Source organism: Tenrec ecaudatus, chromosome X (genome assembly GCF_050624435.1).
Source record: "Tenrec ecaudatus isolate mTenEca1 chromosome X, mTenEca1.hap1, whole genome shotgun sequence".
NCBI classification, from domain to species: domain Eukaryota; kingdom Metazoa; phylum Chordata; class Mammalia; order Afrosoricida; family Tenrecidae; genus Tenrec; species Tenrec ecaudatus.
Genome location: NC_134548.1, coordinates 143,350,294 through 143,376,353, shown reverse-complemented (window position 1 = coordinate 143,376,353; position 26,060 = coordinate 143,350,294). Strand labels below are relative to the sequence as shown.

The following is a 26,060-nucleotide window of genomic DNA, read 5'->3' as shown; positions in this document are numbered from 1 at the left end:
AAGACACTGGTTGCTTTGGGAAGGTGAGGGATCCTGTACCTCTTTGTGGTCCACCGTACTTCAGTGATTTTATTATAGTGACTTTGCATGAAGGGCAGGAACCTGAATTAGATTCCCAACCCTGTTTCCTCCCAAGCCTCATAGTATTCGAAGCAAGTTTTTCTTAAAGAACATCTTCTCTTGCCATTGTTTTTTTGTTCTTACAGGTCAATCCACCAGCTTTTTAACTGGGGGTGGGGGTGGGGATGGGGGTGGCCGGATATGCTGTGTGAGGTGCCTCGGGCTGACAATGCTGCAGCACAAATCCCGAGACACAGGGAAGGAAAGGTGGGGGGAAGAGGTAGACCTTCTTTCACTGACTGCCAAGTTCTCGTTTTCCTGAGACATTGTTCTCCAGAAAGGGGATCCCAGGAATGGCACAGGAGACCAGCTAAGGTGCAGGTACTTGACTCTGCTTTCTGTGGGGTGACAGGAAGTGATTTGATGGTGTTGGCAGCTGCAAAAGATGGGCAAGCTTCCGCCGGGCAACTCCGGCAGCAGAAACGTGAGCACAGGCTGGGGAGGGACCTCCTGTCAGGGTCCTAGCAAGCTATGAAGGCCCTAAACTGGATTGGCAGCCCAAACAGAAAACCCAACCCAAGGAGGGCGGTTTACTTAACAAAAAAGAACAAGACCAAACAGAGCTAGTAGAGATTCATTTGTCTGGGACTTGGTGTCAACATAATCATGGTTGAGGTAGACCTCAAGGCCCTGAACTTCAGGGAAAAGCCTGGCTTCCGTTGCAGACTCTGGGGTCTGAGAGCGGTTGTGCCAGGCCAGTGAGAAGCAGGGCTCTAAAGAAATGCCCTGAGGAGGCATTTGTATCCAAGGTGAAATGGTCAATTCCCAGAGACCCTGAAGAGGGTTCTTTCAAATCTCAAGCTATACTGTTCAGACCCTAGGTCCCATAGGGTCCCCACTCCTCTCTGATGGATGTCACCAAGTAATCCTGCTCTCCACCTGGATTTCCCCTTTAGACTTAGATGGATTCCCAGCTATCTTTCATTCATGCCTCCGAGGGCGATGGTCATTCTTTTCAATGCCCAGACTCTTCAGATTCCCTTCTCCCACCCCCTCCAACCCAAGTGGCCTGTTTCTTTGCTCTCAGACCTGAACCTCACCGCCATCGAGTCATTTCCAACTCATAGTGACCCTTTAGGGCACGGTAGAAGGGCCCCTGTGGGTTCCCCAAACTATAAATCTCTACAGGAATAGACAGCCCTGTCTGTCTCCTGAGGAGTAAGTGCTAGATTCGAACTGCAGAACCTGAGGTTAGCAGCCCAATGCATAACCACCAGGGCTCCTCTTTCTCTAGCCCATTCTAATGCACATCACTTTTTGTTTGGTTGCTCATTTTGCAGCTGCTCTGCTGACCACTCTGGCCCAGAGGAAGACCATGCCTGCCTTCACCAGAGCGTGCTTTCTGTTCCTACAACTGAACACTCCTCTGCTCTCCAGTGAATGACGGAACACAGGACTTTGACAGGCTGACCATCCAGCGTGTAGCAGTTATGTCCGGGAAAACACAGTCTTACATTGTAGTTTGAGTTCCTGGGAACTAGGTAAAATACAAAGAGTCACTAGGTTTCAGACAAAATTGAAAGCAAGCTCAAGCCAATGTCCTCACGGTGGGTGGTTCAAAGGGAGCTTAATTTCCTGGTCTGGCTACAAAGGACTTATCTTCCCCAAATGGTGACAGGTAATTAAGTTGCAGGATCGACAGGGGACTGGAGGGAGGCTAGGGGATCGAGCAGTGTGAGATTCAGTTCTGTCTGACTAAGAAAACCTTGAGCCCTGGAAGTCCCCCAGAGCAGTGTTCAAATTACAATTCAGTCACTTAAATTCTCAAAGCTAACCGTTGCCTCCCTGGTATAAATGGGGTAGTCTTGATGCTTAGAGTGAGAACTGAAGCAAGATGTATGTGAATACATTAGTTCTCACCCTTTCCCTTGAAAGCCTGAAGCATAAAGCAGCTAACTGGTCACGTTCAGAGAGTCCATCAGAGTCGGAATTTAAAACCTCCAGCACAATTCAGCTCCAAACTCTGAATTACTCAACCACAACTCGGGTTTGGCAAAGTGAGTGCTGAGAGGTGACTCGAGTTGTAAAAGATAAACAGCCAATTGAACCCCCATCTCAAGCAGCATCAAGATAGATCCGATACCAACAAGGCAAGGCATCCTTGTCACGCAGCTGGCTGTCAGAGTCGCTAATAAGTAAGAGCACTGCATCTCCGAAGCCGCCGGCAGCAGAGAGAGTACAGAATGGTCAGTAAAATCGAATGACTTCTCTGACACAAGCCCCTTCATTGATAAGAGACCGCACACGCAGAGAGACACTCAGAGCCCATCCACACAGTTAGAGTGGTCGCCTAGTGGACTAGCAAAGAAGCCAGTCTTTGTTCAGCAATTTGATCAAAATCCACAAATGGTAAGACCTTGTATGCCTGAATTTAGGTCAATCAATCCCACTTGCTGCTTTCGTGAACAGCATAAAGTGAAGTTTGTTATAAAATACAGGCACACGCAGCCTTCTTTGTCCTGGTGGACGCAGTAGTTTTTCACAAGTGTTTGAAGCAGGTTGCCCTAACCCACTAACGCTCTCTGACCTGACCACATGACCAATGAACAGCTCTCTGTGTGCTGGCCAGCCAGAGTTTGGCTTGGAAGGCCTTCTCCCTGTGTGGAGAACTGGTGGCTGGTTCCACTGGGATTGAACTCATTCCTCTGCTTTCATGCACACCACTCTCAGTTATTAGCTAACCCCACAGAGACCAGGGTGAAAACAGCAGGTCCGAAAGCTAGCCTAAGGTCACACACAGAACAAAAGGGATCATGGTGTCAATAATAGCCAGGAGCCCAAGGGCAGACCTCAACTCCTTGGCTACTGTTAGCCACTCCTTTATTTTGTAAACCCTCCGAACCTCCCGTGCCATCCTTGGCATGAATGACTGGTCTGAGGCATTCTCCTTTGAAGCGACAACCCTACATCTGTTATTTCTGAAGTCCGATAAACTCAGCAGTGGTGCCTACACCTGACGACAGCCATGCATTGGTTCCGTCAGTTAAACCTTCATCTGACCATCCATCTACCTCCCCTCCCCCCACGTAAACACACACATTCACTGAGAGCTAGGTGCTACAACTGGCCCAGCTGTCCTGGGATTGCTTTTGGAGCTATATGTAGATGCCCCTGTGATGTATATCGTTTTTTTTTATTATGAAGGCAATTTTTCTTCATTGTAGAAATGGATGAACATGCAGACGAATCATAAAAGTACCTATAATAATACTGTCATTCTCCTTGATCTGATGTTGTTTCTCTTAGCATTCTAACTATGGGCCTTTTCTTACGCTATTAAAGTCTTTCTCGGAGCATCACGTCTAATGGTTGTCTGTGGGTTTTATAACAGCGGAGTATTTAACACTTTAGCCTATAGTTATGCATTTAGGTCATTTCCAAGTTTTCACTGTATAACTCTTGCGCATGTCTTCGTTTAATGCCTTAGGATGAGATCTCCAAAGCCATATTACTAGGTCACACAGGGTTAAACACTATAAGCATTGCAGTTCATATGTTTCTGGCATTTTGTTTTGTTTTAGTGGTAGCTTAGGTGAATGTTTACAGAACAAATTTGTTTCCCACTCACCAATGTATACCCATTTGTGCTTTGTGGGTGGGAGAAAGATGAGATGTTCTACTCCCAGAAAGATTTACCATCTCCATCCTTCTTTTTTCCAGCCCCTTCCCGCCTCTTGAGCTTTGTTCGAGGGCAAACGTTGCCCTTTCAACCTCATCTGGTTGACTGTACTGTGAAGCATATTCCATAAGGGTGTTATTGTTCATGCTAGCATGTAGCTGCTCAGAGATATTATACCAAACCAAACTCACTGCCATTGAGTCAAGTTCAACTCATCATAACCCTATAAGTTAGAGTAGAACGGTGCCTACCCAGTCCCAAGGCTGTAACTTTTTTTAAAAAATCATTTTATTAGGGGATCATATAACTCTTATCACAATCCATACATACATCAATTGTGTAAAGTACATCTGTACATTCATTGCCCTCATCAAGGCTGTAACTCTTAATGGGGAACAGCTGGTGGTTTCAAACTGTGGGTCTTGAAGATTGCAGTTCAACTCGTACCCACTACACCACCAGGGCTGCATGCATGAACACATTAGACTGATAATGGCATTTTTTCCCCCTCAGAGAATTAAAAGGGCCACCATTGCCCGTGCGCATGGCGTCCCGGAAGCATAAATCCTTCTGAGGGTGGTACCTAGCTGTTTTGTTATATAATGGAAATGTCTTGATTCAAACATCTACTGCCCAAGGTGATCTGCCTCCTGCAAGCGTACAGACATCTTGGTGAATGGGACATGCCAGTTCAAGAGCACACAACTGCTTTATCGCCGCAGCACAGCGACAGGCAGTTGCCGCGTGTTTTCACTCTTGCAGTTTCCTGAAGTGGTGCCTTTGTGCTTTGCCATACAATGTTATCGAGGCACGGTGATATGAAAACAGTTTCCTCCAGAGCCAGGAGGCAGGTCTTGATGCAGACTAAGCCACGAAGCTTTGTAGAAAGAGGAAAATGGGCTCTAGCCATATGGTCAGGAGTTTTCAAGCTGATGGGACTGTAACCAACCACTGTGGGAGCCCTCAGCTGGGCCAGTCTAGAAATGCCAGATCCAGCTGCTAAGGCCTCTCTTTGTTTCCAAAACCTTTCTCACAGTGAGGAGGGCAAGACTCATCTGCCCCAACACACTCTCCCGGTCCCTAGTGAATTTCCAAGGCTGTGACTCTTTATGAGTAGAGAGCTCCATCTGGTGGTTTCCAACTGTGGATCTTGTACTTTGCAGTTCGGTGCATAACCACTATGCCACGGGGGCTCCTTCTCCAGTGCACTGGATGGATTGAAACAGAGCCAAGAACCTGAGCGGCTCCCCTCACCTAAGTGCTAAGATTCACTCTTATTTGGTGCGGGTTGCCCAACAATCCCACGACAGGGGTCAGATTTCCCGTTTACTATCATAAACCCACATCTGTTCCAGTTATGTCTCAATTGTATTGACACTAAAGCAGTAAAAAGGTGGTAAACACACTAAGATAACACAGCCACTGGGCCAGTAAAATTTCATGTCTTCTCACAAAGCCATTTGATGTACTTTTACCACCGACAGTACTTTTGCAAACTTGCCCCGTGAGTCAGTCAACAAATACGAAAGTGTTTCCTACAGAAAAGCAACTGGGTAGAATGTCACCTCTGAGGTGATTAAAAAAAAAGGGGGGGGGGCTGGGAGAAAACGCAAGGGTTTTAGAAAACTAAAGGGAGCTGAATGGTTATCAAGTTACCAGACTCACAATCCAAACATTTCTGATCCAAAGCTCCACCAGCACCTTAAAGTGACCAGGCCCTCTCCTCTTCGTAGATGACGAATGCATTAAATAGTTTTTATTTGCCAATTCAATGTCTGAAGAGTTTTTGTGGGGAGTAAGGCACCGTTTCAAATACATCTGAAAAGAAACATCCTTTACAACGAAACCCCAGGAATTAAGATCAATGTGATCATTCTGACAGAAGATAGTTATTTCATAATTTGATTGCTTTCACTTACACATACTTTGGCCATGTTATCTGGAGGCACTCGTCCCTGGAGAAGGACATCATGTTGGGCTAACAGAGGTGCAGCAAAAAAGAGCAAGGCCCAGGATAAGATGGGATCGTCACAGTGGCTGCAACAATGGGCCCCTTAGTGCATCCTCCTGTTGGACACAGGGTTGCTAGGAGTGGGAGCCAACAACAACAACCTAACAACACCAGTGGCAGCACATGCAACAACCAGAAAATGCCATTTTATGACTTTAATTTATATACAAGATCCCACTGGGTTGGCTAACAAAAACATGTTCTCTCTTCAGTGATATGTTTTCATACTGGAGAATTATTCATCATCAGATTCTTCATAGTTTAGTCATGCCTCCTATAAATTTGTTTACATGCATAACAAAATACATCTTTGCCTTGGAGGAGCGAGGATGAGAAGAGGTCATCAGAAGTTTAGTCCAAATGCTTACAATTGCCACCCAAGGGCATCTGTAGCAATGGTTTCAAGTTATTCAATACATAGTCGAACAGGCAAGAGGAATATGTCCACGCGTGGTTCTGGTGTGCCACCTCCCATTATCTTCAAGCAAGACCCTGTGTGTGATCCTTGGGCAACTGTGCTCACTTAAGACTGGGAGAAGAAAGGATGGGGTAGTGATGAAGGACGTCATAGAGGGAAGAAAGTCCAGGAGCAAATGATATAGTCACAGTCGCCATTCTCCAGGAACAGAATCTAAATCCAGAATTACAGATAAGTGTCAAGAGTTGGACCAACCATCGACCTACTTTCTCCCAGGGTGCTATAAAGATAGGGGAATTAATGAAATCAATAGTCTTTGCTGCTTACCTGCCATAAACTCTAAGTGAGCCTGTAACTAAGTCAGTGCATTTCTAGCTTAGTGACTGTAAGCACAGGATGGCTTAGAGTCCCAGCTCTGTCACCTCCTAGTGGCCAAGTACTGCACCTCTTTCTACCTCAGTTGTCCATCTGAGAAAATGGCCATAACGACCTCTACCTTATAGAGAGATTTCAAGGACGTGAACAGAGATGTATAAATATAATACACTTAGAACAAAACCTGGCATGTAAAAAAAGCAGTATGTAGATTAAAAAAATAAACACTGCTATTGAGTTGATTCCAACTCATCGCGGCCCTAAAAGATGGGGTAGAACGACCCCTATGGGTTTCCTACAATTGTAACTCTTTACGGGAGTAGAAAGTCCCATCGTGCACCTGCAGAGCGGCTAGTAGTTTTGAGCTGCTTACCTTCTGGTTGACAACCCAATGTGTAACCCTCTATGCCTCCAGGGCTCCTAATATATATAAATGGGATCATGTGACTTTTTGTATTATAGCTTCTTTTACTTAAATGTGCAAAATAATTCCTTCAAATGTTATGCATCAAGAAAACTAAAAAACTCGATGCCAACCCATAGCGACCGTATATAATAGCGTAGAACTGCCCCTTGTGAGTTTCAGAGACTGTAACTCTTTTTTTGTTATCATTTTATTGGGGACTCTTACAGCTCTTAAAACATTCCAAACATCAATTGTATACAGCATATTTGTACATATGTTGCCATCATCATTTCCAAAACATTTTCTAAGTGAGCCCTTGGTATAAGCTCCTCTTTTTTCCACTCCCTCCCCCACTCTCATAAATCTTTGATCAATTATATATTGTTATTATTTCGTGTCTTACACTGTCTATTGTCTCCATTCACCCACATTTCTGTTACTCATCCCCTTCAGGGGGTTCTATATGTCCAAACTTGTAATGGGTTCCCCCTTCCTCCCCCTCCCTGACCATGCCCCTACCCTCATGATATCATTACTCCCACTACTGTTCCTGAGGGGTTTATCTGCCTTGAATTCCACGTGTCAAGAGCTCTTTCTGTACCAATTTGTGTTCTCTGGTCTAGTCAGATTTGTAAGGTAGAACTGGGTCCTGGTACTGAGGAGGAGGTAGCATTCAGAAACTAGAGGACTGATGTGTGTTTCATCCGTGTTATACTGCACCCTGGTTGAATCACCCCTTCCTTATAAGCCTTCTGTGGGGGCATATCCAATTGTCTATAGACGGGTTTTGGGTCTCCACTACAAACCCCCTCATTTGCATCAATATACTTGTTTGTTTGGGATCTTAGATACCGAATACCTGATCCCGTTGACACCTCATAATCACACAGGCTGGTGTGCCTCTTCTATGTGGGCTTATTTGCTTCCATGCTGGATAACTGCTTGTTTAACTTCAAGACTTTAAGACCCAAAAATGCAGTGTCTTTTGATAACTGGCCACCATCTGCTCTCTTCACCACATAAAAAGTCAAAACGTTCTCCCAATGAGCTGCTGGTGGATTTGTACTGCTGACCTTGTGGTTAGCAGCCCGACATGTAACCACTATGCTTTGTGTAAAGAAAGATCTTTAATAAGAAAGATCTTAATTTACTGCCTGGACATCCTTTCTACAGCATATTTCACTGTAGAACTGGGGTTAACCTTTAGTGCTCAACCAAACTACATTCACCATATTGGTTGCCTGAGGGAATGCTGTATTAACTCATGACCCGCCGGTGTAGTGAGTTATGCATGGGGCTGTTAAGCACTAGGTTAATTTGCAACTGCCAGCTGTTCCTCTGGAGAAAGATTAGGCTGTCTACTCCCGTAAAGTTACAGTCTCAGAAACCCACAGGGGCAGTTCTAGAATCAGAATTGACTCAATGGCAATGAGTGAGATGGACAGGGTGTTATTAGGTGCTGTTTAATGATACCAACTCATAGCGACCCAATATAGCAGAGAAGAATTGGCCAATAGGGGTTCCTAGGCTACAATCTTTATGGGAATAGATGCCCAATATCTTTTTCCCACGGAGCCACTGGGTGCTTTCAACCCACCAACCTTTCAGTGAACAGCTGAGAGCGTAACCATTACAACAACCAGAACAGCAATACCAAAATTAAAACTGTTAAAGTCAAATTCTTTCATTTTAATTTTCTGTCCATGATTATGACTACTATCAAAACAGCAATCCTTTTATCTTTGGTAATCTGTGTAAATATTTCATAGCTTCAAATGGAAAATAACTGACCCTCTCTTCCTTCTTTACTCATTATGAGGTGCCACCCTGAATGGAGACTGTTTGTCCCAATGAGTAGGTACTGAGAACCCAGAAAACCGACCAGTAGACACTCTGGGAGACATGGACTTTTATTATTTACAACAAGGTTACTTACGGAGGGGCAGTACTGTTTGTCACCCTGTGGCAGGTGATAGGGTCATGGTTTGATCCACACTGTCTTCCACCATGACCCCCTGAGCAAGCAACAGTTGTTGTAGTAAGGCAGGGAAGGAGTGGGGCATTTGTGAGGCAGTCCCTAGGTAGGTGTGCTGGGTGAGCGCTCCCTGGGAACTTCTCCTCCAAGGCCATCCCCCAGAATGGCATTGGTGTTAAGGTGTTTTCGTTGATCAGTCTGGCACTGTGTCTTGGGGGAATGCCATGGACAGGACATGTAATGATGATCCTTTATCACACACTCTTCTTCCCATCACTGGAGCACTGTTTTTTGGTTTGTTGGGTTTTTTTAAGGTAACTTCAGGCTGGGTATTTAGTTGCATCGGAGTGCCCAAGCTGTTCTGGGACTTCTGTTGATATTTACTCCCTTGATGCGCTCATTCAGTATCATGGCTTTAAGTACTGATGACTCATAAATATACATCTCCAATCAATACTTCTCTGAATTCCACTCTTCCCCACCTCATTGGTCCCACTGTCTACTCCGTATCTTTATTACAGACGAATAGGCACTTCAAATATATGCAAAACCAAACCCCTAATTTCTCCATAGAAACTCTGCTCCCAAATGTGATGAAGAAATCAGATGGTATCTGGCTATCAGTAAGAGTAGTTTCTGGGCTTGTAAAGGCTTGTCTGAAAACAACCAGCCATCTACATGAGGGATCAACTAAGCACACCAGCCTGTATGATCTAAGGATTGTAAATAATAGAATCCAAGACCAGAGGAGGGAATTGTATCAGAGTTTAAATCCTGAGCACTAGGCTTGCAGAAGGTTATGAATGACAGTGAAAGCCCCAAATCCATTTGCAGGATCCCCACTTGGATTAAGCTTCCATTGAGTATCATTGAACCACTAATCAGGGACCTGGAGTGGGTTGGGGTGGAGGACCACAGGTTCAGCAAACACAAAACATTTTCAAAATACTGAAGACCGGGAGGAAACGGGTACGGGGGGAGAGTGGGTGTGAGTAGAAAGATGAGAAGGGCTGGGCTCAAATAGAATTCAGTACCTAGATTTGAAGCCTCTTCAGTTGCCTCAGAGTACATCAGAAAGTGAATTAATGCAGATACAGTTAGACTAAAACTTAACATCACTTTTCCATTTTACTTCATTCTCAGTTTTTTCTTTTTTCAATTTTCTTTCTTTTGGATTAAAAAAAAAAAGATGTAGCCAACATCAGTGAATACACTGTATAGAAAGTATTAAAAGAAAACCTAATTTGCTGTGTAAACTCCCAACAATACAATAAAATTCCATTTAAAAAATTTTAGCAATACTTGTCTGTTTTCCTTTTTCACCCATTCATAATTTGTTCTACATTTTATTATTTCCTATTTTCTTTTGGATTGAGGTTTTTCTGGGATTTGTTGTTATTGGATTTTTTGAAAGGGGGGAGTATTATTTCTTTATAGAACAATCTGGGATAGGTAAACCTACATACAGATAGGATTAATAGTTATTCAGGGTTATGGCAGAAGTGGTTGAGGGGAAATGGGAGCTACTGGATATATTTGTGTATAACCCGAGTTTGTCAGCACATTTTTAATGCAGTTTTTGTGGTAAAATTAAGTGCCTCCGCTGATATTCTATTAGGATTATACACAAGTACATATAGTAGTAATAATGGATACAAAAATTTTTTAATGTTCAATTGATTGTGGTGATGCCTGCACAACTCTTTTAATATAGTCACACCACTGAATTGTATGGTCCGTGAATGACATGCCAATAAAACTAAAAAAAATAAGAAAATGGAAAAAGCAAGCAAGCAGCCAGAGCTGTTTCCCCGAAAGGCAATTAGAACCATAGGCACAGGTTCCACTGTAAGCCTTTTGCATTTTATTTGTGGACATTTCCAGATGAGTGCTTTGCTTGTGGATTTTTGTTCAGGATAAAACCATTGGCCTGCAGTGTGGAAGTATGGTAATGAATGGCTATGGTGAAGTATAATGCACTCATTCTCTTTCCCGAACTATCCATGGATGAAAGCCCTAATCCTGCCTTGTGCTTACTTAATTTCATAGTCACCTTTGCTTTCTTTTCCTCTCTCTATCTCTCTGCAGAGACTGGAACTTCGCGAGCTAGCACAAGAGCAAACACTAAAGGACGACAAAGTCAAAGTAATTTTGCCAATAAATACTTTAATGAGAACCAAGGTCTGAAACATCCACAGCTGTAACTCCTCTCGCCTATGCCTTCTGCTCTAGCCCACAGCTGGGGCTCCCACCTCCACTGAACCCAGTTGAAAGACGACCATCTTGAAAAGTATCCATCTGTATCCATCTTCACAGAAGATACCGATCTGGGGCCGGAGTCTCAACGTTAACACTTCCTCTCTGGGAAAAGTTAACACAGTCACAGAAACACAAAACACCTGGAGCCCTATACTGATTTTCAGTCAGGAAGCCTGGGGTGGGTTGGGGTGGAGGACCACAGGTTCAGCAAACACTTAAAACATTTTCAAAATACAGTAGAAGACGGGGAGGAAAAAGGTGGGGGGAGAGGGGTGGAAAGTAGAGAGATGAGCAGGGCTGGGCTCGCATATAATTCAGTCCCTAGATTTGAAGCCTCTTTAGCTGTTCATATGTAATAAAAAACTGAGACAGAAGTCATGGAAGATCACTAGAAGGATATAAAAAACCAAACCATGTTGACAAACGTTCACTGCATTCTCTTAAGGTACTTAGTCTATTCTCTTGTTTAAAAGCCTTTAAAAAAGGCAACAAATTGCTCTGGGTCAAATCAATCATGGATCAAATACCCGCCGTAATCATGTACTGAGTACTCACCATGAGCCCATTAGGATCGCTGGCCCTTAGCAGTATTAATGATTAAACCTTTACTGGTCATCTTCAGGGACTCTATGTACACAAATCTGCCAGAGCATTGATGACACCCTGTGTCAGTGTTGGAGTCACTATTACAAAGAGTAGGTGATCAGAGAAATTCTAAGGATGGAGAAGGCAGCTCTCTGTCAACCATCACTCAGGGAAGGTGCATCACATTGCTTTTCAACCCTGCAATGCTCCGTTCAAACACAGCTCCAGTGAGGAGAGTCTCCCATGAGGAAGGGGTCCTCCTAATTGGCTCTGGGTTCTTTCACTCTATGAATGGGTGTCATGTTATACTTAGGTCTACCGTTCCTGGTGGTCACCAGGATACCTTATCGTTGGCATTCCTATGGGCACTTGCCCATCATGCCTTCTTCCCAAAGCTTCACAGCCTCTTCTAGAGGCTATGCTGGTGGTTCGTGTGTTTTACAGAGGAAACGCTGGGCACATCTCTCCTACTCTCTCGGGAGTTTATATTTGCCTCCAAGTGAGGGTGCTTTCTTTTCCATCCTCAAGGGTCACCACTGAGACAGGCTGAGTTTCTCGTGTGCCTCAAGTTTTCCATGATCAACATTTCCTTCCCAGGGCCTTGAATAACCTGGAAGCTTAAAACTAGGCTTTCACTCTCACATTCCAAAAGGATACAATGATGTTCCAGGGTCCAAGTCGAAGCCAGTTTGGCCAAAATCCTTTATAGAGTGCAAAAAAGCCCTCGTGCTTCCACATCTGGGGGAAAAGAGACAAGACGAAAAATAAAGTTCCCCTTTCTTTTGAAACCCCTGTTTAACAACAAGCCCTGTTATTTGAATACGTATTTTCCACCCTTATCCCATCACTTAGCCTCCACCCCAGCAATTCATGGCTTCAGGAATAGTCTTTTCTAAAAAGACATACATTTTGAACTCGTGTCGTTTCGATCCACCCACTAATTCAGCAATTACTTACTAAGCACATACTACATGCCAGGCATCCTTCTCAATGCTGGGAACAGTGAGCATGACATAGAAAGTGTGTTTGTGGTAGCCAGCCTCCAAGATGGCCCTTGTGTTGCCCTTCCCACAATGAACCAGGATTAGTCTGTGTGGCCTATGGCAGTAGAGAACATGCGCCACTTCCAACACAAATGTTACAACAAGCCTTTTATACCTAATAAGGCCTCTGTCAATCTAGTTTAGATCATTCACTATGGGGGAAACCAGCTGTCAGATCATGAGGAAAGGCTTATGTGGTGAATCATGGTCTCTAGCAAGCAGCTTTTTTTTGCTTTTCAGAGGCACACGAGTGAGCTTCAAAGTATATCTCCAAACCCCAATCAAGCTTTCAGACGACTACAGCCCTGGCTGACCTCAAGAGAGAGCCTGGGCAGGTCCACCCTGCTAAGCTGCTCCTGAATTCCTGAGCCACAGAAACTTTGAGAAAATAGATGTGTGTTTTAGGACCCCCGAGTCCTAGGGTCATTTGTTATACAGTAATAGGTAACTTATATAGTGCCTATCCTCATGGAGTATACATTCTAGCAGGGCTGGCAACCAGTCAATAAATATATTAATTGATATGTATTCTATCTAATAATAGTAAGCACTGGGAAGAAATTGAAAGCAGGATAAAGGACTGGGGAGCTGGGCATGTTATAATCCTTCTTGGAATCTGAGATAGTTAAGAGTTTATTGTGCCAACCTGGCCGATAAACACATGTGGGGTTAATTGAAGGGCGGAGAGATAAATGGCTCGGTGAGCCTCACCTTTCCAGTTCTCGGGTCTCTTGCTTTGTGATGGTTGGGTCAGGGTGCAGCTGGCTTAGCCAGTTCCCTGCTTTAGCTTGCAAGGCTCACGTCCTGCAAGACATCCCTGAGGAGAAGCCACATGGACCTACCCTGATGCAGCCTTGGGTGCTGGAGCACCATGTGAAGACCCCCGCCAGTGTTGAGATGATTACCCATTCACTGACTTGGCTTTCCTCCTGCAGCCAGCGTCATTGCGTGTGTTTTGTGAAGTGGAGGAAGACTTTGTGGATTAATGTCGGACATATGGGCTAATGTTGGACTTGTAGGTTGGGCAGCACTGGGTTGGGATGTTTTCTTGATGTGCACTTACCCTTTATATAAAACTCTCTCTTATACATGAGTTTCTGTGGATTTGTTTCTCTAATGTACCCAGACTAACACAGAATCTGTCCCATCACTACAAACACTATGTAATGTCTTGGCCTACCATATGTGACAGCTTTGAGGTTTAGGTGAGGGGCACACAATGAACTGTTTTTGGTTTCCTCCTTTATACAATGTGGATCCTGTATACAGCAGCTGAGTGGCTATGAGAATTAAAATAAATTCATTCTCTCTCTCTCTCTCCCCCCCCTCCTCTCTCTCAGGTCATAAATTGATGGTGTTGAAATATAGCAGCAGAAATATTCCATATATAACAAACCAAACAACAGAACCCAAACTCCTTGCCATCGAGTCGAAGCTGACTCCTAGTGATCCTTTAGGACAGAGTACAACTGCCCCTGTGGGCCTCTGAGACTGTAAGTCTTTATGGGAGTAGGAAGCCCAGTCTTTCTCCTGAAGAGTGGCAGGTGATTTCAAACTGCAGATCTCGTAGCTCGCAGCCCAGTGAAAAACCACACCACCACCAGGACTCCCTATATCACAGACAGGTAGTGATCAAATAACTATAGCATGTTACCCCTGGTTTCAGGGGCTGAAGAAGGTTTTTTCCTTTCCACTAGTGACACGAAACCTACCACTTATACTAACAACAGGAGACGGTTGGATAAAATAATAACATGAAAAGTCAGGCTGGTAAAATATGCCTTATCCAAAACACTTGTAACTTGCTCCTTCTCCAAATGGAAAACATGAGCTAATGTTCCTTCGTCACCATTGCTTTGGAGCAAATAGCATTAATGGCTATATTTAAAGAACAAAACATCAGGCTAATAGGCTTCTCCCAATGGATCTTTAACAAAGGTCAAGGGTCTCAGACCCAGCTGTTGTGGGAAAATTGAGAAAATAGGCCTAAATCCACCTTGGATGTAGATAAACAACTGAATCCTAGACTCCAGAGCTAGAACTCAGCCCCTCACCTGTCAGCGCAATGGCCTCTGCACTGGACTGCTGCCTTCACCTGGAAGTCAGACAATCTTGCAACATTAGAAATCAGATCATGTCGCTTCCCTGCTTGAGGCCCACCACTGGCTTCCCAGTGGCTAGAGTCATGTAGTGAAGTCCTATTCAGCAACCTAGCATGTCGCAGGAAGTACTGGTACACATGATAGCATGGACAAACCTTGAACATTCTATGCTGAGAGAAAGAAATCAATCATAAAAATGTCCATCTATGTGACCTGGTGAGGAGATGCCTATCTATGAAGACAGAGAACAGATGTGGGGTCACTTAGGGCTGCGGGGCTGGGGTGAGAGGTGAGGTGAGAGTTAACGAGAATGGTTTCTCTTGGCGGGAGAGCGACGTTCTCACAACTCACTGACTGCCACTGAGTGAATTCCATCTCATAGTGACCCTATGGGGCAGGGTGGACTTGCCCCTGTGAGTTTCTGAGACTAGAACTCTGTAAGAGTAGAAAGCCTCATGTTTCTCCCAAGGAGTGGCTGGTGGTTTCAAACTGCTGACCATAAGGTCAGCAGCCCAGCGTGTAACCCACTATGCCACCAGGGCTCCAAAAATATTCTAAACTTAGATAAAAGTTAAAGTTGCACAACTCTGTGGGTTTCTTAAGAGGACTGAATTATATACTTTCAATCGATGACTTTTATGACAAAGTACCACCACCACCAAACCACTATGGGCCCATCTGCTAGTCAAGTGGTCAGAGAGGCTTTGGCTAAAAAGCAGCATTCTATCTGAGAGCTGAAGCATGAGTCAGGGCTAGCCAGACACGGCGGGAGGTGTACAACAGTGTGGTGCACGCTTGGACACGGTTCAGCAAGGCCTAGGATAGAAAATTAAGGTGGCAGAGAGAAGGCTGTAACAGGAAAGGGGGTCAAATCGTGTAAAGCCATGGAGCCAAGAGGAGCCAGGAGAGGAGCTTTGAGCTGCGGTGATAAACCAAGGTTCCCAGTTGTCCCTGTCTCCGGTAGAGAAGAATGCCATGATCCCCAGTTGCTGTACAGCCAGTTTGGAGCCTGCAGTTTGAGCTCCCTTGGCATCCTTTCTTTCTGGCCAGGTGCCCTTTCACCCAATGTTGGACCCGGCTATTCCTATTTAGTCGCACATGTAGCCTCTCTCCTCAACAACTGTTGCCCACCGCCCCTCCCAGCTGTGCCCATATGGTTTCCCACGAGGAGAATGCACATCCTAACTGGAGACCCCACCCCACAATACAAAGCCCTTGCCTGCAGTTGCATGTTGCCACCTTGTCCCTGGGTGCAGCCCTGTGCGTGGCCCTGTACCACAGCGTGCCCACTGGTTTCCCCTCTGGGATCTGTGGGTCTGAAATCCCTATAGGTTTTCTGGCCTTCCTGAGTCTCACTCCTTCATGACCTACCTGATAGGTCATCCGAGATACCCACAGACCCTGTAAAACGCCATTTACCAAAGTGGTTGGAGGCTCTTGAAGATAAAATACAAAAGAATGAAGGATAATGCTGTAAAATGTGGCAATATACCATATATACTCGAGTATAAGCCAACCTGCATATCCGCCGAGGCACCTAATTTTACCACAAAAACTGCATTAAAATGTGCTGAAAAACTCGGTTTATGCACAAGTATGTACAGTCAAACAAAATCACTTTAAAGAATTTTCATTGCAAATAAAAGAAGGAGTAAGTACATCAATGACACAGAACTCAAAACCAAACTCACTGCCAGTGAGTAGTTGCTGACTCACAGTGACCCTATAGAATAGGGTAGAAGTGACTCTGAGGGTCACTGAGGCTAGAACTCTTTTAGGGGAGTAGAAAGTCACAACTTCCTCCTCCCTCAGAGTGGCTGGTGATTTCAAACTGCTGACCTTGGGGTTAGCAGCCCAACATGTTAACAGTACACCACAAGAGCTCCTGTCATGACACGGAAGACCTTATTTAAGCTGTTAAAGGTAAGCAGCTGGTTACTTATCTGGAAAAAAAACCTTCCGTGCAGAGAATAGAAACATGATTCATACTTATCTTAAATATTTTAACTTAAAGCATGGAAGTGTCCATTAACTTGAAAATGTTTTTTGACAGAGGGCTAAAAATTTCTTAGCAAACAGAACTGACAGTTGAATTTCAGGATTGTCTTCCTTTCATGCGTCTACAGACATCTTTTGTGATTTCTACTTTATCTGAATAGAGAGAAAGCTTATAGACACATGCATAATAATGAAGTACAGAATTATTTTCTGTGTTAATAACTTGCCCACAACCTTTTAGAAAAGTCTAGCCCATATCTAATTTAAAAACTTTTTCCCATGATGCTCTTTACCAAATCTTTAGACCACAATCTTTTGGAAAAACTTTTAGGATCTATGGAATGTCACATATCTCTGAACTTTACTCTCTTCAAAATATCAGCATTCACCCATTCTGTGTGTGTGTGATTTAAGGGGTTTTTTTAAATTAAAAGATCATTTTATTAGGAGCTCTTACAACTTTTATTACAATCCATGCATCAAATTGTATCAGGCATATTTCTACATACCATATATACTCGAGTATAATCCAACTCGAATATCATCTGGGGTACTTAATTTTACCACAAAAACTGCATTAAAATTGTGCTGAAAAATTCTGCTTATACATGAGTATATACGGTATTTTGCCTTCATTCTTTTCTAGACATTTACTTTCTATTGAGCCCTTGGTATCAGCTCCTCTTTCCCCCACCTTGTGACCCCTTGATAAATTATAATTTTCATATCTCACACTGACCACTGTCTCCCTTCCCCCATGGTTTCTGTTGTTCTTCCCCTGGAGAGGTGTATGTGGTTATGTGTTTATCATTACGATTGGTTCCCCCTTCCTCTCCTCCTCCCAAAATTCCCTCAAGGTTTTTGAACTTCAGGGGGGCGGATATAAGTGTGTTTGTTAAGACAAACTTGGAGGTGAGTTGGAATTGGTGCATACAATTATGTAGCCTTACTCCCAGGCAAGACAGCTGCACAGCCAGAACGTGAAGAAGACTGAGATGAAGAACTGGCTGCCAGCAGGGGTGAGTTCCAGCACTTAAGAGTGAGGGTAGATTTCCCTAACATTAAAGGGACAGTACAAGTTTGCCGGGCCCTAGGGGCTGTCCCTATTCCCTCTCAGCATCTGGGCTGCATTCCTTACCTGCTCAGCTCTTCAAAACCAGTGTTTCCCACTGTTCCTTCCTTGGCCCACTGCTGCTCTCTCCAAGTCAGTGATTTTCAGAGAGCAATGTGCGTATCATAAATATTGGGGGGCTTGTGCCAGTCTACACAGGGCAGCTTCAAAATGTTCAAGGGAGGATGGAATGAAAAGGTAATAGAATTTGTCTACAACCTTTTGTGATGCCCCCTTATACTGCCCAGGGTCTGAGAATCACTGCTCCTGTGAATACCTGTGAGTGGAGAGAGCTTTATACCTAATGTGCTGGAAAGGCCAAAGAAGTAGCCAAGCCTAGTGATGTCCCAACTTCTCTCTATCCCTGAACTCTCCTGAGGTGAGAACACCCAACTCTGCCCCATCGGTGTTCGTCCTGCACCTCAAACTAAGCATCCAAAAAAACGATAACCCCTTCCACAAAACCTGCCCCTCACTGAGACACCTCTGACAACGAATGGCATCACTTGGTAACGGAGAACAAAAACCTGGAATGACCTGACTCCTCCTTTCTCCCGCACTGCTTCACACCTAGTCAGCCTAATCCTGTTGACTTTAACAATGAAATCATCCTCAACTCTGTCCCGTTGCCTAGCCCTCCACTATTACATTCAAGTTCAGGCCTGCCTTCCCTCTGAGTGACTGGAGAGCCTTGTGATCAGTGTCCCTCACTCTAGGTCAGTGGTTCCCAAAGGGTAGTCGCTAGATGAGCAACATCGGTATTAGCTGGAAACGTGAAAAATTCAAACTCCCTGGAAAAGGGCCCCAGCTATTTGCATTTTAATAAGCCTTCCAAGGGACACTGATGTCAGTTCCAGTTTAAGAGCTTGGCTCTGGACCTTACCCCCTGAGATCAGTGGTTTGCAACCTGCAGTGAACATTGCAGTCACCAGTAGAACTTTGAAACTACCGATCCCCAAGAGCGTCTCAGACGACCCCAGGGAGACAAGGAAGCATCAAAGCGCCCCAGGTAGTTCCAATGTGCTCCCAAGGCTGAGGCCCCGGCCTTAGCTCCATTCAGAATGCATCAGACTTCGTATTGCTCTTGTTGTTGTTAGGTGCCATCAAGTTGGTTCCAACCCATAGTGACCTTATGTGCAACAGAATGACACACTGCCCGGTCCTGCTCCTTCCTGACAATTGTTCTTACGCTTGAGCCCACTGCTGCAACCATACTGTCAGTCCATCTCCTTAAAGGTCTTCCTCGCCACGCCAGACTTCGCTATTTAAAACACAACATAGGACCTGATTGGAAGCTTTCATTGACTCCCTATCAATTAAAAGAAAAAAGAAGAAGAAAAATTCAAGTCCCTCAGCACACCACTCCCATAGGGTCGATTCTACAGGACAGGCAGACAGACCTTGGGGCTTCTGAAGGCTTTAAATTGTTCTGGGACCAAAACACCTTGTTTTACTGCCTCACAGCAGCTTGTGGGTTTGAACTGCCAACCTGGAACCTAACAGACCAGCACTTAACCCATGTGCCATCAGGACTCCTGCACAAACAGAAAAAAAAACCAAACTCACTGCCATGGAGTTGATGCCAACTCAAAGTGACCCTATAGGAAAAGGCAGAATTTCCCCTGTGCATTTCTGAGACTGTAACGCATCATGGGAGTAGAAAGCCCCATCTTTCTTTCTCCCGTAGAGCAGCTGGTGGTTTTGAACTGCTGACCTCCCAGTTTACAGCTCAAGACATAACCACTATGTTACCAGGGTTCCTCTTGCAAACAATAGATACACTTTATTGTCTGGCCAGTTCTTCATCAGCACCGTGAGGAAGGTGCTAAGAGCATAAAGGCTGTGTGTTAGTTGAAGCCGATGATCTGAGTCTGAAATCCCAGCTCTGCAGCTTAATAGCTGTGAGGCTGTGGACAGGCTGAGTTCTCCGAGCTTTGCCTCACAGGGCAGGAGTAAGGTCAACTGTCACTCTCAGAAGGGGAGGTCTTGGTACCCAGCAAAGTAGGCAAAAGATGTGAGCTGTTGCTATTCAAACTGCTACCGTCTACAGGGACCGGATAGCCCCAGTTTCCATGATCCCCCGGCACACTAACTGGACCGCTGACTGCCTCTACTGGTTATACAGCTGCACTTTCTCTGAACTGACTAGACAGCTGCCTGCTAGGCAATAACTGGCAACAGAGAACACCATTTATAGTCAGCATCCTACAAATCAGGACTTCAAACTAGTTCAATTTGGTTCAAACATCCCCATCTACTGCCGTCATTGGTGAGACACCTCAGGAACTTGTTAGATGTGGGGTCTGATACAGTACATCTGGGGCAGACTGGCAAAATCTCAACAGGAGGTCAAACTAGAACGAAGGGGTTCAAAGTCCTGCTAGAAACATGGCAGCATCAGGAACCCTCAAAGCCAAGGTGTGAGCTGCAAATGAGTACTGGCTTTTTAATTCCAGGGTCTTTGGGTCTGCAGTGGACAAACTGCAAGACGTGTCACAAGTCTTGCCATTCCCCAACACTAGCTGGTCTTATTAGGAACAGCCGTCTCCATCCCCAGGCATTCGAACGGCAACTGTGACATTAAGACTGCTGTATGCCAGCAAATCACCAAGGAGGCAGCGTTTCTGCCTGGGAATGGCTCTGTGAGGTGGCTGACAATCTGAGTACAAAAATGATTCTCCCATATGCAGAGAGGTCGTAGGCACAGCCAAAAAGGAAATTGCCGTGGCAAGTGGGCAGCGTGCATACCTTTAAAATCCCATCCAAAGTGCCTTTGTAGAGGTCAACGTGCCCCACAATCGCCCTCTGGTTCATCATGCGAGTTCTTACCACATCAACTGGATTGGAGGCCAGAGCCCCAGCCAAGCCGCACGTAAAGCTGGAACTAAAGATGAAAACAATGTGTTTAGAAGACAGACTCCCCCTATTCCACCTGCCTCACCCCCAATTCCACAGAAATAAATGCATGGTAACTCCAACCCATCACAAAAGCGGACACCTGCTCTTTTATTCCAATCTAAAGAGAAAGGAAGCCATTCCTAAAGCACCTTGGTCTGTAACACGAACAAGCTCTCTAAGCTGGAAGTGCCAGCCAGTGCCTGTTAGAGGCGTGCATTTTCCAGACCACGGCATCATGGGTCAAACGCATTTGAGCCTCAAAAGACCATGAAGGTTACAACCCGAATCAAATGTCACATGAGGCTGGCAACAGTTTTCCATCAAAAACTATGGCTTTGTTTCACAGGCCCTGTAAAGTCCCCCTCCCCAGCTTTTTTCCTGACTCCCAGGAAGAGAAGATTAGTTGCAAATTCAAAATCAGGCCAGAGCAAATAAGAAGAGGTGTTGGTGAATGACATCGAGACTGTGAATGAATAAGTACAAATTCTACAGCCACTAGGCTGTATTAGATGTTGTCACCAAGTTCTAAAGTGGCCGCTGCATCCAGGTCCTTTGAAGTGCACATTTCCCAGAGGTGTGACATTCTGGTAATGGGAGAGGTTTTAGGGGCATTTAGGCCCTATGCTCCGCTGATCCAATTCCACATAAGGACTTCTGTAAAAGAGGCTTTTTTATGCACCAAATGCAGCCACTATAACCTGAGTACCACCTATCATAATTAGCCCAACCCCAAATCCACTGCCATTAAGTCGGTTCTGACTCAAAGTGACCCTTCATAGGGTTTCCCAGGATGTACATCTTTAAAGGAAGACATAGCCCCATTTTGCTGCAACAGAGCAACTAGTGGGTTTGTACCAATGACCTTGCATTTCGCAGCCCAATACACACCTAACAGTGCCACCAGGGATCCTTATACTTACACAAAGTGGGTTAAAATTGTATCTCCCATCATCCCTGACAATATTAAATGCTTTTTGGTAATATCATAGACGGGAAGTTCTACTCCCACAACGATGGCCGCACGCTGTGCTGTTGGGACCACACCCTGGAAAATACAATGGATAAGTTACATAAAGGAAAGTCAGTGGTGCGTCGGAAACACAGATCAGAAGCTGAAAATCACAGAAAAATCCAGGTGTAAAGTATAGAGGTCACACCTTCAAATCAATGGTTAGTCCTAGGACACTCATATTCTCAATTCACTGTCACATTGATTCCAACTCCTAGTTGGTTACTCCTAGTGTAGTACAGTTGAACGATACTTTTGTAGCACTTTCAATGGCTGCAATGTTATGAACAATTGCACTATTGGGTGAATTCAAATGGCCAAGCTTTTAGTAGTTGAGTGCAAACTTAACTGTACTTAAAATCATGACTATGACAGAGCACAAATTATAGAAAACTGATGATCCATGGGGCTTCATCAAAATTTCAAAAGCACAAAGAATACCATTGAGAGAGTGAAAAAACTAACCACAGAATCCCAGACAATATGTGAAAATCATCTTACCTGCTAAGTAGCCAGAGTACGATTTATAATATATAAAGAGCTCTTACCACTCAACAACAACAAAAGACAATCCAATTAATAAATGGGGTGAAATGCAAAGGGAGTGCAACTGGGCAGCAAGGGGAGCAAAATACTCAAGTTCCCAAGGAATTCTGAGATTAAACCTCTGACTTGGGGAACAGGGCTTGGCACCTAATGAAACCTGATCAGAAAACATACATAAGGATCAGCAGACAGATCTGGAACTATCTATTGTCTTTTTGTTGTTTTGTTTGGTTGTTTTGTTTTTTTTCCTTTCCTTTCAACGTATATCTATTTGCAATAAGATAGGCAGTACAAGCAATCCCAAGGAGAAAACAACGGTACCGGTGGTTCCAGGGAGACATGGGAGAGGAAGTGGGGAGCCAAAAGACTCAGAGATAAAACAACAAGATATCAAAAATTGATGGTGAGGAGGGCATATAATGCCTAGGTGGGGGTTGATCAAGAGCACTGTATCGCAGAGGAAATACTGAGAGCCAAATGGAGGGTGAGCATGACAGTGGGATAGAAGAAAGGTGAAAGGAAACAGAGGAAATAGGAGGCATAAGCTATTTATAGAGGTATAGTTTTAGGCATGTATATCTAGAAATAGGTTAATTTATAATAAAAGGGATAGAGGCCAATGTACATATATTTATATGCTAAGTACTAAGATAGCATACAGAATTTGGGCCTCTACTCAAGGCCTCCCTTAACACAAGAACACTTTGTTCTGACAACCTGGCACTCTTTGATACTCACCTTTGATACTCACATTTCCTGACATGATCACTGAAGACAAAACGTGTGCATATGCACATGTGGTGAAGAGGAACAGATGGTGCCTGGCTATCAAAAGATAGAGTGTCTGGGGTCTTAAAGGCTTGAAGTCAAACAAGTGGCATCTAACAGGGAGGCAAATAAGTCCACATGGAAGAAGCCCACCAATGTGATCACGAGGTATCAACGGGAACAGGTATCAAGTATCAGAAGATCCAAAACAAACAACTATATCAAAGGAAATGAGGGGAGACCGAAAGCACAACTGTGGATAATTGGATATCCCCCCACAGAAGGGTTATAAGGAAGGAATAATTCAACCAAGGTGTAGTATAGCACCGACAAATCACACATCGTCCCTCTAGTTCCTGATTACTTCCTCCCCACACGACCATGACCCAGTTCTAACTTACAAATCTGGCTAGATCGGAGAACACACAGTGGCACAGATCAGAAAAGCTCTTGACACATGGAATTCGGGAAAGATTAAACCCCCCAGGAACGGTAGTGGGAGTAGTGATGTTATGAGGTTAGGGACAAGGGTAGGGAATAGGAAGGGGAGAAAGGGGAAACCCATCACAAGATTGAATAGATAGCCACCACCACCCCCCAAAGGGGATGAATAACAGAAATATGGGTGAAGGGAGACAATGGACAGTGTAAGATACAAAATACTAACAACAATATCCACTTGATCAAGGATTCCCAAGGGTGGGAAGGTGGGGGAGGGAGGAGGAAAAGGAGCTTATACCAAGGCTCAAGTACAAACTGTTTGGGAAATGATAATGTCAACATATGTACAAATATGCTGGATACAATTGATGTATGGAATGTTATAAGAGCTGTTAAGACACTCCAATAAAATGACTTTTAAAAAATGAGCAAAGGGTCTGAATAGACATTTTTCCAGAGATGTTACAACAATGATCACGAAGCATGTGAACAGAGACCCAATATTATTAGTCTCTAGGTGCGGTAGTTAGATTTTATGTCAACTTGAATTTATATGAAAGTTTAGGGGTACGGGGAGTCCAACATATTAATCAGGTCATAGTCTCAGGATATCTCCTGGGACCTTCGATCTTTGTATGAGACACTGGGACCCCTCCCCTCTCTTTCTGCCCCTTCTCCTTCCTGCTTGCTGGGACTTTGTGTCTGACTCCAGGGGTAGCCCCATGTGGACTGCCAGACCCTGAGAGCTGTCTGCGCCCTGCCATGTTCCCACCAATATGCTCCATGTCACTCGGCACCAACTGGCCTTTGATCTGTCTGCATCCTGTTTCACCTTTCTGCATCATTGCCCTACAGCTACACTGTTCTATTCTTTTCAATGTTTACAAGAGTCTGAAGAGGGCCTGGGCCAGCATCAGACCCATGGACTTGAGTTGGACTAGGCTAGGATGCCTTCTTGATATAAGATTACATTCTGATAGAAAGCTCTTTCTTACACATATATGAATATCACTGTTTTTTTCTAAACAACCCAGTCTAATACAATAGGCAAATGAAAATCAAAACCACAGATATATCCTACTGCACATACACTAGATTGGCTATAATAATGATTTAAAAGATTAACAAGTATTGGTAAGGCTGTGGAGGTATGAGAACCCTCACACACTGCTAGTGGAAATGTAAAATGGGGCGGCCATTGTGGTTGTTTCTCAAAAATGTTTAACAGAGTGTGGGGGTTGGGAGTTAGTATGGGGGGTGGTGGGCGTTAGCAGTAGAATCTGTCTAACATCACCAAGAGGAAAGGGAAGGATGAGGATTAAGATCATTTAAGGCCAGTCCCTGTAATATACCTCCACTCACCCACCTTTTAACCAATTCTGACACCAGTCACTCCCCCTTGGCACTCTACTTTTCTGCTGGGTTCAAAAATCTACTGCAATAATCTGTTGCCACACAGAGCCTGTAGTCCATAATTAAGTAATTTATTAAATTAAATGATTTATTAAGGAACAAGGTATAGCTTAGATCAGGATCAACAAGTTATGACTCAGGAATCTAGATGAGGAAGATGGAGAGCTCTCTCAGGTCTTCTCAGGCCCCCTGAAGCCAGGCTTCTCTGGGCACTGCTCTCTGGTGTGTCACTGCCAACTCTATTGCTGGCCCTTCCAGGCTTGTCGCCCGGACCCTTTCTGGGCCTGCTACTGCTAGCTCTACCCTTGAACCCCTTCCAGCCTGAGCTTACATGACTTTTAGGAAATTTCTTGCCTTCTCTCTCTCTCTGCTGCCTTTTGCTTCTCTTCTTCCGGCCTGCTCCAACTTCTGTGGGGTTTGCTGTATACAAGAGAGCTTCGGAATGTTCGTAGACAGTGGAATTAAAAGATAATGAAAACTTTCTATGTGAGATAGACTAGCACTAGCCACTGTACTGCTATCTTGTTCCCTGCAGAATGACCTGCCTGCTTCCCTCTCCCATCCCAGAAAGTCCCACGAGTGACTGATTTTAGAATGTACTCTTAGGTTCTTAAGATCAGAACACTGTAATTAATAACACTGTTCCTTTGGATGTGGTAATCTACTTTTATTTTATTAACCAGGATGCTATAATCAATGCTGTACACTGTAAGGTTCACTAACTAAAGAATAAGAACACTAATTTTCCTTTCTGCTTCCGTCCTCACTTGCTTAAGTCCTATGCAAATGATAAATGAGTTTTTGCCTTTAAAGATGGACTGAAATGTCCACTCAGGACTGCAATCAAAAAATCACTTTTTTTTATTCTAGCAGTCTGGTTATAACCAAATAAAGATTCTTCTAAATTATCAAGGCATTATAGTGGCTGTCATTTATTTCAACCCACAACACATGCACACACAG

At 44.3% G+C, this 26,060-nt stretch overlaps 1 protein-coding gene across 5 annotated transcripts in view; it reads right to left on the bottom strand.

Moving 5' to 3' along the window:
- Window positions 1-11,073: 11,073 nt before the first annotated feature.
- Window positions 11,074-26,060, bottom strand: part of SLC25A14 (solute carrier family 25 member 14) — a 40,112-nt gene continuing 25,125 nt past the window's right edge. For 3 of the 5 annotated variants that reach the window (XM_075538916.1, XM_075538911.1, XM_075538914.1), the window contains 4 exons: window positions 21,841-21,965; window positions 20,771-20,906; window positions 12,426-12,506; window positions 11,074-11,285 (listed from right to left, as the gene is read on the bottom strand). In XM_075538916.1, the coding sequence (XP_075395031.1) occupies window positions 11,235-11,285; window positions 12,426-12,506; window positions 20,771-20,906; window positions 21,841-21,965 (393 nt within the window). In that variant the 3' untranslated portion in view covers window positions 11,074-11,234. Of the gene's footprint in view, window positions 11,547-12,425; window positions 12,507-20,770; window positions 20,907-21,840; window positions 21,966-26,060 lie in introns of all 5 variants that reach the window. The other 2 variants (XM_075538912.1, XM_075538915.1) reach the window with 1 other exon arrangement.